Genomic DNA, 17,648 nt, shown 5'->3' on the forward strand with positions numbered 1-17,648 from the left:
TCTGGTCTTGTCTCCAGTCAGACACAAAGTAGACATGGAACTCCTATCGATAGACCCAAATCTAGACCTGCTACTACTAGTACTAGTGCAACCCTCGATGCTGAGAATCTTGAGATTGCTGGAATTGACGAACCCATCCTGTCTCTCTCCCAAGAACAATTGATATTTCAGGATAATTTGAATATCCACCAAAATACATCGTCATCGAATACCGTGCAACATTTTCATTTTCACGGGCCTGTTACTTTCTACAACAAATAGACTAGCCTCGACCCTTTGTTAGACATTTCTAGATCTAGGCCTAGCCCTATCGCTCAACTCAAAATTAGATACGAGGCTTGCTGTAGTCTAACGTTATGCCATGGACGTGAACTCAGAAAAGTAAAATTTTCAGTTTGAAAATTTTTGTAAAAAGGTTGGAGTTGGATTTTTTTTACTGTTTGGAACTATATTACACTGTTTGCATCCGTGTTTAATTGGAACTAGTTTACTGTTTGGATTTAATGTTGGACCTAAAATCAGTGTTTGGAACTAAAGAGGTGGATTTCATGTTGGACCTAAAAATCACTGTTTGGAACTAAGCTGTGTGAATTTCATGTTGGACCCAGAATCCGTGTTTGGACTTTGGAAGCTGTGTGGATTTCATGTTTGACCCAAAATCCATGTTTGATTGCAGTTCAAGTCAGCTGTTTCTGTTGTGTTGTGAACACCTGCACAGTTCCATCAACGGTAAGTTAATTATTGATTATCATATCACTCAGCATTAACTTTAGCGACAGATCTAGATCTTACGTTAGAACTAGAAGTATATGTCTATATTAGGTCTAGGTCTATAGATCCCCTACTCTAGGCCCTAGGGCCTAGGCTAGCACTAGCAGGCCTAATTTTGTTCAGTCTTGCCTAGATCTCATAAATTTATCTTTTGTGACGTCACAATTGCCGGTAAACGCGTACTGATTAAATGCGCGATGTTGGCTGCTTCAAGTGCGCAACGCTAGCCAGCGGCTCAAAATTTGTGTTAATTGTCTGCAGTAAAATTTCCATCATTTTAATTTGATATAAGAAAAAAAACTATTATATTATCACATTTTCGCTAAATTCCGAGGCGTTGTACAACACAAATAGCGAATATTCTTATTCGTGCAATGGTGCGAGATTTCGCATTCGGTGAAAGAAAGAAACGCTCTATTCAACTCGGCTCACGCCTCGTTGAATAGAGCATCTTTCTTTCACCTCATGCGAAATCTCGCACCATCGCACTCATGCCTATTCGCTATTTGTATAATATTCCGATAGGGTATGAATTGTAGATGTGATTTCATGTGACATTTGACCCTAAATTTTATCATGACGTCATCAAAATGGCGTCGGAACTAAAATTTTCCATTTTTGTTTTATGACGTTTTGATAATTTTGCAAATATGACTATAACTCCGTAAATATTGGTCAATTTTCGCCCAGTTTTTCTATATGTTGTAGCTGAATACATACTCTTTCTAATGTAAGTGCTATATCAACATTTAAAGGAACGGATCATCCTGAAAAATGGCAAGTTATAGAGGCATGTCATTTTCGCTCATTTTGTGTGCAATCTCTATGGGAAATGACTTTTTCTCAAAACTGGATTTTACATTCCTCTATTTCGCGAGCCATATCTCCATTTCTGTTCGTTGGTTTTCTCTCAGGTTGGAGTATAATGTAGCTGAGATTGTAAGCTATCGCAATCTGGTCTTATTTTTCTGATCAGAAGCCGGAATCATGCCCGTATTTCTCTTGCAAAATTGGATTTGAGATCCTCTCAATTTGCTTATGTGTAAAGTCTATGGGAAATAGTGCTTATGTGTATTAGTCTATGGGAAATAGTGTAGCTCAGTTGATAAGGCACCAGACTTGCGTCCTTAGGGTCGAGGGTTCGAGCCCAGAGGTGAATATGAGAATTTTGTTTTCTTTTTTGTTTATTTTCAACATTTCACAAATGGTCCTTTATGACCATTACAAGGTATATATTGCACAATAAAATAGTTTAAAAACCCTTTTATTATAACTTGTACATATACCATGTGTAACACTTATTTCACAAAACTTTTCATTTCCCTCTTTTCAAGGGTATTCAACATGTTCTCTTCGTAATTAAAGTTCAGTTTTCAATATGATCATCGTATTGATCTCAATAAACATGGTGATTGTATTCGTGATCATGAAAATCAGAGACAGATCACCTAATTCGTCCTCATGACGAATTAAAGTTCTAGTTACTTTGTGTTTTTATTGTTGTTATTGCTATTATTTCAATATTGTTAATATTGTATTATTTGTTATTCATTATTCAACATTACTTTATTATTCATTCTTATCATATCCTGTTATTTTTTGTTTATTTCTTATATAGGGGCCATTGACACATAACAAAAAATATTATCAAGCCTCTCAAAAACTATGTCTCGTGTCTTTATTTTCAAAAAGTGTATAATGAAGCAGATAAAAAGAAAAAAGAGACTTGGGAGATGAAAGCGACAAACTTGTGAAAGACATCTGAAAAAAAATGGTTAGTGAATATTAAATTTGCGTGAGAAGGGCTGTGGAAGTTTAGACACTGGGGTTTGATTTTTATTGGCAAGATGTGATATGAGCCCGGGGGGGGGGGGCACTCGACCAAAAAAAGTAGTGGGTATGTGCCGCGGGCGAGACAAACAACGGGGGCCTTGGAGCGGTCTTATTGTAAAAAGGAGGGTCATCGGAACGGGCTTCGGAACTACAAATGTTTGTGAAAACGGGGGTCCTTGGAACGGGTCGCCTGTGAGTGAGTGCGTATTCATCCCTATGGAACAGGCATAGGTGCATGTAGCTAGCCCGGTGGCACAGGCGCCGGGTGCACTAACGCAGATGCGATGGTCGGTCAGCGCTCTGCGGCCGCTTTTCACCAAAATTGCGGCTCATTGTAGCAGATCAATTGATATGGCTGGAACGGCGTAACGGAAAATTTGCAAGCTTTGGAGCGGATTTCTTTCTTCTTTTTTCTCGTTAGAAGAAAATGCTATGCTTCGAAGCGGCTTTCTTTGTTCTTTTTCTCAAGACAAAAATGCTATGCCTTGGAACGGAAATTTGAGTGTAAAAATGGGGGTCCCCTCCACGGCACATACCCACTAACCCACTATGCATTATATACTGAGTGCCCCCCCCCCGGATATGAGTTGCAAGGAAGAGATGCGTGAAACCTACATACATGACAAGATATTTTACATTGATGGTATATGCACGCACAATTATTTATGATTATGGGCTTTGCATCATGGAATAGAAAAAAGGATTTTCAAATCACAAGAGGATCATGAAAGATCATGGGTTTTTGTCTCGCCTGCATAGCAGAGCGAGACTATAGGCGCCGCTTTTCCGACGGCGACGGCGGCGGCGGCGTCAACATCAAATCTTAACCTAAGGTTAAGTTTTTGAAATGACATCATAACTTAAAAAGTATATAGACCTAGTTCATGAAACTTGGACATAATGTTAATCAAGTATTACTGAACATCCTGCCTGAGTTTCAGGTCACATGATCAAGGTCAAAGGTCATTTAGGGTCAATGAACTTCGACCATGTTGGGAGAATTATTTTCAAAATCTTAACCGAAGGTTAAGTTGTTAAAATGACATCATAACTTAGAAAGTATATGGACCTAGTTCAGAAACTTGGGCATAAGGTTAATCAAGTAAAAGTGAACATCCTGCTTGAGTTTCAGGTCACGTGACAAAGGTCAAAGGTCATTTAGGGTCAATGAACTTTGGTCAAGTTGGGGGTATTTGTTGAATTACCATCATAATTTTGAAAATTTATGGATCTAGTTCATGAAACTTGGACATTAGGTTAATTAAGTACCACTGAATATCCTGTGCGAGTTTCAGGTCACATGACCATGGTCAATGGTCACTTAAGGTCAATGAACTTTGGCCGTGTTGGGGGTATTTGTTGAATTACCATCGTAACTCTGAAAGTTTATGGATCTAGTTCATAAAACTTGGGATATAAGAGTAATCAAGTATCACTGAACATCCCCTGTGAGTTTCAGGTCACAAAACCAAGGTCAAAGGTCAGTTAAAGTCAATAAACTTAGGCAATGTTGGGGTAATTGTTGAATTGCCATCATAACTTTGAAAGTTTATAGATAGAGTGAATGAAATGTGGACATGGGTGTAGTTGACAAGTCTTAAGTCACCGTTCAAATGTCATTTATGGTCAATGAACGTGGTATTATGTCATTATATGAACGGTGTTTTTGTGAATGATTATTTTATAGTAGTTTTCAAAGTTAGCACTGCTGCTATATTAAATCGCGTAATGCAGGCGAGGCTGCCAGAGGCGTTCCACTTGTTATGATATAAAATATATTATTCAGATGTTGTTTGAAGGTTTGCATGGTGGCATGTACAATCGCTGATGTGGTTTACGGTACACCATGTGGAGTATTATAGAAACAATGGGTAGAAGAAGAAAAAGAAATGGATAGGCGAGAAAGTGGAAATTTGAGAGTAGAGTAATCTTTCTTGAATGTAGTCCTGAAAAGGACTGTAAACCAGAAGAGATTGATGAGTCACACATAAGGACCTCAATAACATTGAGAGATACACGATCTATACATGTTATGTACCACGTATATCTGGAATATTATGGAGAAACTTGGGAAAATTAAATTTTAAATGGTAAACAATCAATCACAATATTGCCTTTATATCAAAATATGCAGACATTTCCCCAAATAAAACACATGGAACTAAGATTACCAAAGGTAAACAAGAACTGCACATCGATTTTCAATGATCTAAGTGATTTGTTATCTATTGCGCATATAATTTGTGAAATATAAATGTATAATCACGAACTGCTTCAGTCCCTTCTCACGGTGACGATCATAGGACCAAAGAAGACTAGTATGAAGAGAATGTTATTCAGATGACAATTACCCGTGGGGGGGGGGGGGCACTCAGTATATAATGCATATTGGGTATGTGCCGCGGAGGGGACCCCCATTTTTAAACTCAAATTTCCGTTCCAAGGGCCAAGGCATAGCATTTTTGTCTTATTGAGAAAAAGAACAAAGAAAGCCGCTCCAAAGCATAGCATTTTCTTCTTATCGAGAAAAAGAAGAAAGAAATCCGCCCCAAAGCTTCGCATATTTTTCGTTACGCCGTTCCGGTCGCATTGATCTGCTACAATGAGCTGCTATTTTGGTTAAAAGCAGCCGCAGAGCGCTGTCCGACCATCGCCTCTGCGCGAGCGCACCCGGGGCCGTGCCGCCGGGCTAGCTGCATCATGCACGCATGCCCATTCCATAGGGATGCATCAGATGCATACGCACTCGCACGCTGGCGATCCATTCCAAGGACCCCCGTTTGCACAAACATTTGTAGTTCCGAAGCCCGTTCCGAGGACCCTCCTTTTCACAAAAAGCCCGCTCCAAGGCCCCCGTTTTTTGTCTCGCCCGCGGCACACCCCTACCACTTTTTTGGTCGAGTACCCCTAAGCTATGAATGTCCATCTCTTCATAGGTCCATGGGTGGAAGAAAGTCCCCGTTCAGTGAGAAGCTTCGCACCGTTTCGCATCGCGACCAATAGATTTCTTTCGAAAATCTTCCAACCGTGGATTCCATTTAAAGATTGCTTATATTTGAGGTGTGTCTCCGTGTCCGGATGACGATAAGGCCGCATACTACAATAAAATATTCAAGCAGAATGAAGCGTCTTATGGGACTTGCTCTGGTTGCATTGATTTTAGTGGCTGCTTTGCTAGATGATGCAGGTTAGTAGTACATCGATAATATACTTATAAAAAAAAAATGGTTGATCAGTTTCAGACTCTAATCTAAATTTTCATCATTGAGTTTCTTTCCTTCTAAAATCACATACTATATACTAGAAAACCAAAATAAATGTTATCAAGATTAATTCATGCCACATCAACCGGATGACACGACATTTGCTCCGTTGACAATTGCTCCAGGCTTTATTTCATCTAAGATATAAGGTGAGGGTTAATGCAATATGGTTTTATGTTAGGTTTAGGATAGGGTATATAGTGTTAATTCCAGGCCGGGTTGAAGTTGGTCAATCCATTAATGTGTTGAATTTGCAGCGGAGCAATGGTCGACGGAGCAAATGTCATGGAACCCACTAACCGACTCTAAATCAAGTGAATAGCTTTTGTCGATTGATTTGGAGTCGTACCCGCAGAGGTGACTGTAACATAAACTTAAGGTGTGCATAATGGCCTTTATCAGAAGTACTAATGACACACAAGACATCGTAATATCTATAAAGCACTTTTATCACAATCTTACTCATTGCGCAATTATCTGTGAATATACAAATCTTAAAGAACACATTTTATAACAAATTCAAAATGCGCATGAGCAGAATTGCTTATAACAGCATAGTGCGATTATTAGTAATGAATTGCAAATCTCGCGATAAGACCGACTCGATTTGCTTTGCTTGATATCTGAATCAATCAAAAATTGGTTTTTATTGGAAAATCGATAAAAAGAAAAAAGTTGTCAATTTAAATGTTTAATCACTACGTATGCACTCATCATAGCCATAAGACTTAATGATGTGAAATCTGATTACATTATTATTTCAAATCATATTGCTCTGCACATCTAACATACAAGATTATGATAAAGCCTTGTCCGTAGTCAGTTACCCCGCTGTGGTGACATTTTTTTTTTTTTTATTCTTTGTATAAATGCTTGCCTTTTTTACTCAGTAACTTTAAATCAATTTCAATGTTATTTGTTCGTTTCCATTTCCCAATTTCCACAATCTTAAATGAAGACTTTTGGAGTGTGCATGGACTCGGCACAGTAAAAGTGGTTGCAGGCTGCAAATGTTGGTATAATTCATGGGGATTTCAAAAAATTTACTCAGATCATTATTTGACAAAATACTATATTCCACAGATGCCACAACCAACCGTCGTCGTCCCACTTCTCTCAATCGTCGACGTGAACCCATGACAACTCGACGTTCTGACACGACTTCAACTCGTCGTAGGCCACAATCTACAAGGAGGAGATATAACTCTGGTATGTGCACATCAAGTCGCACACAATATACAGTGCAACCTTTAAGACAAGGACACCAGGATTCACGATTAATTCTTCCAAAATTATCACATGATTTATGGGATTTCATTTACACTATCAATAAATTTTAGATTTGATTCTCTATCTTGCTATCATTTTTTAATATAATATTTTGATGCCTGATATGAAAGTCTCACGCATAGATAAACAAAAAAAGATACACTTACATTGCAATACCTAAAACAACGTTGCATAGAATATGATACAGCCATTGCCGCCAAGCGTAAGAACATGATGACACCATAATTTTGAACTAATCTCAAAATGAGAATGGAATTGGATTCACAAAAAAGTCTATTCCCAAATTGTTTCTGAACTGCCTCAGTATTATTGTAATCTGCAATTAATAAGCTTGTTCACAACTGCGCACGAGCAGTAAAATGTCATATGTGGTTTTCAAATGCAATGAAATTGGCATTTGTGATTTGATGATGTATTCCTTTTAAAATGTTCGTTTCATCACATCCAAGCTGAAGAGTAACAAAGTCTTCATAATTACTGGTATTTGACAGTATGTACTTATTTCTGTAACCAGATTGTACATCAATTTTCTGTAAAAATTGTGCACTGTCTTGTGCCAATCTCGATTATGCAATGCAATAGAGATCATCAGCTTGAAGGACATGTCCACCAAAACAAAAAGTTGATATGAATAAAAGAGAAAAATCAAACAAGCGTAACACTAACATTTTCATCAAAATCGGACGTAAAATACGAAAGTTATGACATTTTAACAATTTTGCTTAACTTCACAAAACAGTAATATGCACATCCCGGTCGGTATGCAAATAAGGGGACTGATGACAACACCGACTTACTATGAAATATCTTAATTTTCTCCTCATTGTAATGTGAAACACAGTAGTATTCTCCCTGAACATGTGGATTTAATAGTGTCTTAGCATTTTGTGGTTCTGTCAAGTTGGTCATTATTGTCAAATCTGTAAAAATCGAAGTATTGTTTACTAGTAATCCAAACAATGAAAAATAGTGAGTGAGAGATATCATTGACTCTTTGCCCATCACTGAGTTGTGCATATAACTGTTTTGTGAAAAATAAGTGAAACTTTAAAATGTCAAAACTTAGTCATCCAATTTTGATGAAATTTTCAGCATTATGCTTGTTTGATTTTTCTTTATTAATTCAAATCATCATTTCCTGGGGTGGACTTGACCTGTAAGCATGAATGATATATTTTTTTTTTACCAAAGTAGGGAGGAAAGTAGACATTTATGTTCAGACAAAAAAAATCACTTTCTTGCATTTAAGTAGAAAACATTATTTTGCTCCTTACAGATGAATCTACAGAGGAGGACATTATGGTCATCAACCAAGAAATAGATGCTCTCAAGATGGAGAAAGAAGGTAAACTTCTTTTCGATGCACTACCAAACGACATGACCAAGACGCACTAAAAGCATTATGATATCGCGTAGTGCATGAATTTCCATGTCAATACAAGTGATGGTTTCTTCAAACCCGTTTGAAGATCATTAAAACAATAGATTAAATACCACTTGTAGTAAATTTGTTTTCTTTGAAGTTTATGTGTGCTGTTTGTAGTGCCATCTTAAATATACACTAGAATAAAGTTGGAATGGATTGAATGATGTGCATATACGAGATGAAAATGGAAATGGTTTCATATTATTCAAAATAAACTGAATCACGTAAAAGGCAAATGGAATTGAATATGTGAGATTAAAATTGAATCCAATCATGTGAAATGAAAATGGAATTGAATCATGTGAAATGGAAATGAAATTGAATGACAAAATGAATTGAATAATCTGAAATGGAAATGATATTGAATCATAAGAAAATGAATTGAATCATGTGAATTGAATTGAATAATGTGAAATGGCAATGAAATCGAATCATGTGAAATGGAAATGATTGAATCATGAGAAAATGAATTGAATTTAAGTGAAATTCAATTCGATTGAATCATGTGAAATGGAAATGACTGAATCATGAGACAAGGCAAAAGCGATTTTGTGTCTCGCCCACTTATGAAAATAACCAGAAATATCGTGATGTGCGAGGGCACGCAACAGAACGTAAACTTTAATGTTGACCTGAAAATGACCTTCAACCTTACCATGTGACCTCCGACTGCAGCATCAGATGCAGGTCCCCCAAGTCCATCTACCATACAAGTTTGGATGAAAAGCGACTCACAGTTGCGGAGTTAGGTGTCATAAGAGAGTCTTGCATGTAAACTTTAACTTTGACCTGAAAATGACCTTTGACCTTACCATGTGACCTCCGACTGCAGCATCAGATGCAGGTCCCCCAAGTCCATCTACCATACAAGTTTGGATGAAAAGCGACTCACAGTTGCGGAGTTAGGTGTCATAAGAGAGTCTTGCATGTAAACTTTAACGTTGACCTGAAAATGACATTTGACCTTACCATGTGACCTCCGACTGCAGCATAACATGCAGGTCTCCCCAGTCCATCTACCATCCAAGTTTGGTTGAAAAGTGACTAACGGTTGCGGAGTTAGGTCCCAGGTAACAATACAGCGTTGGACAAACAGATCAACGTTGGGAATTTTTTTCCAAACGTTGCCTCAACGTTGGCAAGCAACGTTGCATCATCGATAGAATGTGCACGTCCATACATCGTCAGACCAAAAACATTTCCAACGTCAGTTCAACCTTGTCCACCATCAATACTCCAACGTTGGTCTCATGTCGGCTGAGTCATCAATAACAGCGTTGCTGCAACGTTCATGGGCAATGCTGCAGCAGCGATGGAAGTGCACGCGCATACATCGTCAATCCAACTATGTTTACAACGTTGGTTCAACGCTGTCCAGCAACAATGCTCCAACGTTGTCTTGCAACATTGCTCCAACATTGTTACAACGTTGTCACAACGTTGCTCCAACATTGCTCCAACGTTATTCCAACGTATAGCAATAATTAACAAAACATTAATTGGTTTCAAGGTGAAGTCCACCGTTACAACTCTACACTCTAATCTTTATCATCATATCTTATCCTATCCTAAAATCTTACATCCTAATCCTACATCCTATTCCTATCATCCTACACCTATCAACTGAATCCTGTCATTGACTCCTATAATTATATGAAGAGCTCACTTGCAAAAGGGGTTAGGTCCATTTTTCATCAAATTTGATTTTTTTTTGGTCCCAATGTATAGATTTTTAGTAGCTCTATAAGATGATACCAAAGAAACGTTGAAATTCCTTTTTAAAAGTGATCAAAAATGGCAAAGAAAAATCACTTTAAAAAAAAGGGGGTTAGGTCCATTTCAGTTTAGTTGCAAAAGGGATTAGGTCCACACCGTATTTATTTGGAAAAGAATATTTTAAAAAATATGAAAAAAGGGTAGATTTCTTTTATACCCAATTTTATGTTCACATGATAGGGTAGTACATCATGACAATTTAGTTTCTCATAAGAATACTGTATTGCAGTGAGAATAAAAAACATGTTTTTTCTCAGAATGGTCCAAAGTGGACCTAAGCCCTTTTGCAACTAAACTCTTCATACAGAGCAACTTTGCTATACTTGGTAGAATACAGTTAATATCATTTTTCACATTTAACCTTGAAAATTTCCCTTAGAATAATATGTTTTGATTATAAATGATATGGTAATGGAGCCACATACTTTTCTGAAACTTTTCATGGTGGAAATAATGAATGAACATAAATACTGTAATTGTTATAGCAATATTACCTAAAATTTTGGTAATTTACTGATGTAATGAATATTCATGAGTGCATAATCATTATGTCCAGATGAGGCAGGTATGGCAGCGTTGGTCCAATGTTGGTTCAACGTTGGGTAACGTTGATCCAACGTTGGTCTAATGTTGGTCCAATGTTGATGGAGAGTTGATTCAACGTTAGTCCAACGTTGGCGTAAACGTTGATTCAATGTTTGTCTAATGTCAGTTCAACGTTGGTGTAACGTTGATTCTTTGTTGGTCTAATTTTAAACAAATCCAACGATGTGCCATCTCCATCAAACAGTTTTCAACACTTTGCCATCATCATCTTTAACCTGTTCATGATTCTGTCAAAAAACATTACAACTATTATTACAGCTATTCATTTCTTTTTTTTCTTTTTGTTACAAGTCTCTTCACATGATTAAGAGGAATCAAGAGAATTGCGTGTGATATTTATTGAGGCCTTTTTAGCATTTAAACTTTTTTGACATCCTCTTTTTCTCAAACAAGACTAATACCAAACATAGGCATATGTAATAAGAATTAAGATGTACGTATTACATTTTCTTGCGAGTTGCAATCTCTGTTTCTGTCTACAATTGTTTGATGACTCGACATGCAATGCCAATTGCAACGTCAGTAATCATCACAAAAACTCATGTGTAATTGCAGTCTCTCAGAATTAACAAAATCTAAAAAGGAGGTCGCGTAACTTGGCCTCACTCAGAGTAATTCGTAGCTACTGCCTACTGTAACTTAAGAGCGCCTCTTTTTGATTAAGATAGAAGTCAACTGAGATCTCAATATGCATGACCATGGCCTAGTCTCGCTCGTGCCATAACTCTTAAATGATATTTCAGCGTTAAGTGTAAGCATGCGTCACGTAGCACCTACAGGTTTGACTGCAGTTGGAAAACACTCGGGTCTCACAGGCCTAATTCATTCCCCATAGACTCGTGTGTTAAATTGGCACTTTCAAAAATTCATAACAATAAGGATGAAATTTGGGGGTCGAATGTTTAATACCAGTGGATAGGATATATATCTGGCAATCCATATCTGACCAGAAAAGGGTCCCTCGACCGGTTCATTTTAAAAATAAATTGGCGTGTTTGAAGACACTGTCGGGGGGAGCAGATTCATCACCTCAAACAGCAAAATAGCCCTAATCCTTCCGCCAGTTAAAATATAGTCCAAAATTGGTGATATTTCTTCCCAATTTGGGAAAAGGAAGTTCAGTAATTACCAAAAATAGAATCAGTGTTAGATGGACAATCATATGCATACAATTTGTCAATCAGCCATATTAAAATAAAAAAAGTAGCAATGGGTTGGCTCGAATTAATATCTCTTGCTTTCCCAATGTTAATAGGCCCGTGTATCCCTCGGTCAAGGCTAGGCCTAGCCTCTTGTCGAGGCCCTGGCGGCTGCTTCCCGAGCGAAGCGAGGGATTCCCTAATTCGCGAAGCGTTTTAGGCCTGGCGCGAGCCAGGGCCTCTTGATATCTGAACTGAATTATATATTCATGAGGAACGTCTTCCTAATGGATATACATGAGTCATGATATTACCGGTCACCGAGTAAACCAATGAAATGTCAGAGCTGTTTCGTTTTGGGTTCGGAATACTATATATAGTATAGTAGTCCATTATTCTGCAGGGGATTCATTTAATTGCGGGACACTAAAGGGGATATAACCAGCAAAATGCTACAAGTAGTGGTACTACTACTACTACTACTACTACTAGTACTACTACTACTGGCCGTAACAGACCCATCACCGCCCCGACACTTGCCGGGAGATACTGCTCAGCCGCTGGTCAGACTCGAGTCAACTCCCAGCAACTCCACCCCAGCTTCCCTCACTCCACTGCACAGCGGAGATCGATAATCGACGCCCCGGTTCGACCGGTGGAATCGCATGAAATATTACATTTTTTCCATATCCTGTGGGTAGATTTACAAAGACGTCTCGTCCTTTCAGTGCAGAGTTAATTTCATCGACTTGCAAATCCTTAAATCGGTCAATATTCAGCATTTTAGAGTCATATTCAGCGCTCTTTGATATTTCGTCGTCACTCTTCGCCAAGAATCCAAGGGTCGCCATTCAAGATGAGCTCATGAATATTTAATATGACGTCATAGCAGCTCGCGCTCTCATTGGATGATTTTCACCGACCAGTTTTTGGTCGGTGAATTGGTAAAAACAATACAAAACAAAAGAAAGTCGGTGAAATTCGGGTCAGATGTCAAGAGGCCCTGTCTCGCGGTAGTCTGCAGGCACAGACCCTGATTGGAACTTTGATCAACAAGTGTGCCTCCACGCAAAGACTAGCACATACAAAACTTGCTGTTCCAATGCCTTCAGTACACAAGGCATGAGTAGGCTGCACATTCAGACCCTTAACTCGAGTGAAGGGTTTGCCCAGCAGACTAGTCTCGCGGCGCTCTGCTTCGCTCTCTCACTTGCTTTGCCATGTTCGCTCGGAAAGCAGCCGACAGGGCCTCGACATGAGGCTAGGCTAGGCCAGGCAGGACCGACCAGGTCAATTCAAGGCAGCGTAAAATAAATAAGGCAGGAATGCCAGGAAGCAAGTCATTGGGTGATTTCAAGTACGGTGTTAGGTGTTGAGAGCGTGAAAGGGCTGCTGAACTGAGCTCCAACACCGAGCGTAATATTATTTTTCATTAAAATGTATTAAACTCTAATGATTTGCTCTCATCTTAACTGTAAAATATAATTTTACGGGGATGGTTCGTCGTGTTCGCCCCCTGTTCGTGAGCTACAGTTCATCAACACCAACACCGAACTTTAAATCACGGTTCTCCCAATCCCTGGGGTCGGTGTTGCTGAATAGGGAAATTGCACGTAGATCGATCGTCAACACCATGAACCATGCAGCCGCAGTGTTGGGTTCAGCAGATGACAATCAACACCAGCCTTCAACACAAACTGCCGGAATACACCATATTTTCCGAGGTCAATCCCAACACCAGCCTGATTTCAAGAACGGTGTTGCCACAACACCAACACCAGATTTCAAAACTGTACTTGAATTGAAATCACCCAATGACTGTTGCCTTGCCCTATGAATGAGTGATGTGTCTTTACTAGATGAACTACGAGATCTAGATCTAGAGTAGAGACTAGAGAGTCTCAACCTGTGCATGTGAAAGTATGCTATGCATCAAATATGCTACGGTATTCATCACACGTGGTCTCTTGTAGTGGTAATAAATACTGGAAGGATTGAAGAAGGAGGGAGTGCAGTGACTGGTGTAAGTACTTACACGAAAATACTAGCGTCGAACTGTAAGCGCACAGAAGCTGAATCCGGGATCTTTCGGAGAATATCAACAGTTGCAGTTACCGACTATCTGCAAGTGCAAAGAAAATTTCACTGTAGATTATTGTAGGTCCTAAATATGCAGCATGTAAGTACTGTGCCAAATCACTAGATATTCGGGAATTTAATTGTCTATATCCAGTCCAAATTCTGCCAGATTTTTCAAGTTCAAAATTGAAGGAAGCAGACTACACAGAAGAAGGAGTCCGACGTCGCGACTAATTCTGCGCATCAGAATAGTATGGTATTTTTAAATAGGCACATTTGATGCTTGTATTTCCTTCTTCAAGCTATGTGACGGTAGGCCTACATGTATATCTCGTACTTACTGTGAGAGGCCTAGCCAGCTGCAAAGGACGAGGGCGTTTCTGTAAATTCTGGTCTTGAACTGCATTTGTTTTCTTGTTTTTCTCCTTTATTTTCTATATTAATCGACACATTTGCAGCCCCTGGTGCAGCCTCTCTATTCTATCCCGTCTTTATTTTTGTTTTCCCCTTTTAATTCCTCTTTCCCTTCCCATTATTTTCCTTCTCTCTCAATTTCTTTTCCCCTTATTGCTGGGAAGATACAAGGGTGACATGAATAGACAAGCTAACTAACTTAATTACTTGATCGACCCCCCTTTGCCCCATTGGAAATTTTGCGAGTAGTTGTCGTCTGTACATCAATTCTCCAATGAACCAGTTTCTAACGTTCTCAACACTGTGTATATTATGCCGGGATATTATGTTGACTGTCAAACAAATATCCAACAAACTATAGTTTCCAACATTGTGTCAATGTTAACTGTCAACAACTCTCCAATAAACTAGTTTCCAATGTTGTCACGTTGTGCCATTGTCGGTTGTTCAACAACTCTCCATCGAACTAGTTTCCAACATTGTCAACATTGTACCAATGTCGACTGTCCAACAAATCTCCAACAAAATAGTTTCCAACGTTGTTCCGTTGTCGGTTGTTCAGCAACTCTCCATCGAACTAGTTTCCAACATAGTCAACGCTGTGCCTTTGTTGGCTGTTCAACAACTACCTTATCAAACACGTTTCCAACGTTGTGACATTGTTGGCTGTCCAACAAATCTCCAACACACTAGTTTCCAATGTTGTGCCATTGTCTGTTGTTCAACAACTTTCCATCGAACTAGTTTCCAACGTTGCCAATGTTGTGTCATCGTCGACTTTCCAGCTGATCTCCAATCTACCAGTTTCCAACATTTTGCCAGTGTCAGTTGTTCAACAACTTTCCATCTAACTAGTTTCCAGCTTTGTCAACGTTGTGTCATTGTTGACTATCCAACTAATCTCCAACCTACCAGTTTCCAACATAGTGCCATTGTCGACCGTCCAACAAATCTCCAACACACTAGTTTCCAACGTTGTGCCATCGTCGACTATCTAACAAATCTCCATCAAACTAGTTCCAACTTTGTCAACGTTGTGCCATTGTCGGTTAATCAACAACTTTCCATCGAACTAGTTTCCAAAATTGCCAATGTTGTGTCATCGTCGACTATCCAACTGATCTCCAACCTACCAGTTTCCAACGTTGTGCCAGTGTCAGTTCTTCAACAACTTTCCATCGAACTATAGTTTCCAGCTTTGTCAACGTTGTGTCATTGTTGGTTGTTCAACAACTTTCCATCGAACTAGTTTCCAACGTTGCCAACCTTGTGTCATCGTCGACTATCCAACTAATCTCCAACCTACTAGTTTCCAACGTTTTGCCATTGTCGACCATCCAACAAATCTCCAACTAACTAGTTTCCAATTTTGTCAACGTTGTGCCATTGTCGGTTTATCAACAACTTTCCATCGAAATAGTTTCCAACGTTGCCAACGTTGTGTAATTGTTGGCTGTTCAGCAACTATCCATTCAAACATGTTTCCATCGTTGTGCCATTGTCAATTGTCCAACAAATCTCCAACACACACTAGTTTCCAACGTTGTGTCATTGTCGACTATCCAACTAATCTCAAACTTACTAATTTCCAACGTTGTGCCATTGTCGACCGTTCAACAAATCTCCAACAAACTAGTTTTCAACTTTATCAACGTTGTGCCATTGTCGGTTGTTCAACAACTTTCCATCGAACTAGTTTCCAACGTTGCCAACGTTGTGCCTTTGCTGGCTGTTCAACAACTATCCAATAAAACGTGTTTCCAACGTTGTGACATTGTCGACTGTCCAACAACTCTCCAACTTACAAGTTTTCAACGTTGCCAACGTCGTGTCATTGTTGATTGTCCATCTTTCCATCAAACTAGTTTACAACGTTGATTCACCGTAAATCCGTCAAGTTTTTGTCTCACCTGCATAGCAGAGTGAGACTATAGGCGCCGCTTTTCCGACGGCGGCGGCGACGGCGACGGCGGCGGCGGCGTCAACACCAAATCTTAACCTGAGGTTAAGTTTTTGAAATGACAGCATAACTTAGAAAGTATATGGACCTAGTTCATGAAACTTGGCCATAAGGTTAATCAAGTATTACTGAACATCCTGCCTGAGTTTCATGTCACATGACCAAGGTCAAAGGTCATTTAGGGTCAATGAACTTAGACCATGTTGGGGGAATCAACATCAAAATCTTAACCTAAGGTTAAGTTTTTGAAATGTCATCATAACTTAGAAAATATATGGACCTAGTTCATGAAACTTATACATAAGGTTAATAAAGTATCACTGAACATCCTGCATGAGTTTCACATCACATGACCAAGGTCAAAGGTCATTTAGGGTCAATGAACTTTGGCCGAATTGGGGGTATCTGTTGAATTACCATCATAACTTTGGAAGTTTATGGATCTGATTCATGAAACTTGGACATAATAGTAATCAAGTATTACTGAACATCCTGTGCAAGTTTCAGGTCACATGATCAAGGTCAAAGGTCATTTAGGGTCAATGAACTTTGGCCAAATTGGGGTATTTGTTGAATTACAGCCATAAATTTGAAAGTGTGTTGGTCTAGTTCATAAAACTTGGACATAATAGTAATCAAGTATCACTGAACATCCTGTGCGAGTTTCAGGTCACATGGTCAAGGTCAAAGGTCATGTAAGGTCAAAGAACTTTGGCCACGTTGGGGGTATTTGTTGAATTGCCATCATATCTCTATAAGTGTATTGGTCTAGTTCATAAAACGTGGAAATAAGAGTAACCAAGTATCACTGAACATCTTGTGCGAGTTATAGTAGTTTTCAAAATCAGCACTGCTGCTATATTGAATCGCGTGATGCAGGTGAGACGGCCAGAGGCATTCCACTTGTTCCAACGTCCAACGACTTTCAAGTTTCCAACGTAGAGCTAACGTTGGCTTGTTACCTGTGGTGTCATAAGAGAGTCTTGCATGTAAACTTTAACGTTGACCTGAAAATGACCTTTGACCTTACCACGTGACCTCCGACTGCAGCAGAACATGCAGGTCCCCAAGTCCATCTACCATCCAAGTTT

The 17,648-nt window shown here is 39.1% G+C and overlaps 1 protein-coding gene across 1 annotated transcript; it reads left to right on the forward strand.

The window, feature by feature from the left end:
• The first annotated feature begins 5,536 nt into the window (after positions 1-5,536).
• On the forward strand, positions 5,537-8,650 carry LOC129260488 (uncharacterized). The gene is made up of 3 exons (XM_054898459.2): positions 5,537-5,791; positions 6,951-7,076; positions 8,434-8,650. Exons 1-3 carry the CDS (start codon positions 5,683-5,685, stop codon positions 8,550-8,552), a joined length of 354 nt encoding a protein of 117 aa, XP_054754434.2. The 5' UTR covers positions 5,537-5,682; the 3' UTR covers positions 8,553-8,650.
• The last annotated feature ends 8,998 nt before the right edge of the window (positions 8,651-17,648 follow it).

This window comes from Lytechinus pictus, chromosome 5, assembly GCF_037042905.1.
Source record: "Lytechinus pictus isolate F3 Inbred chromosome 5, Lp3.0, whole genome shotgun sequence".
Lineage (NCBI taxonomy): Eukaryota > Metazoa > Echinodermata > Echinoidea > Temnopleuroida > Toxopneustidae > Lytechinus > Lytechinus pictus.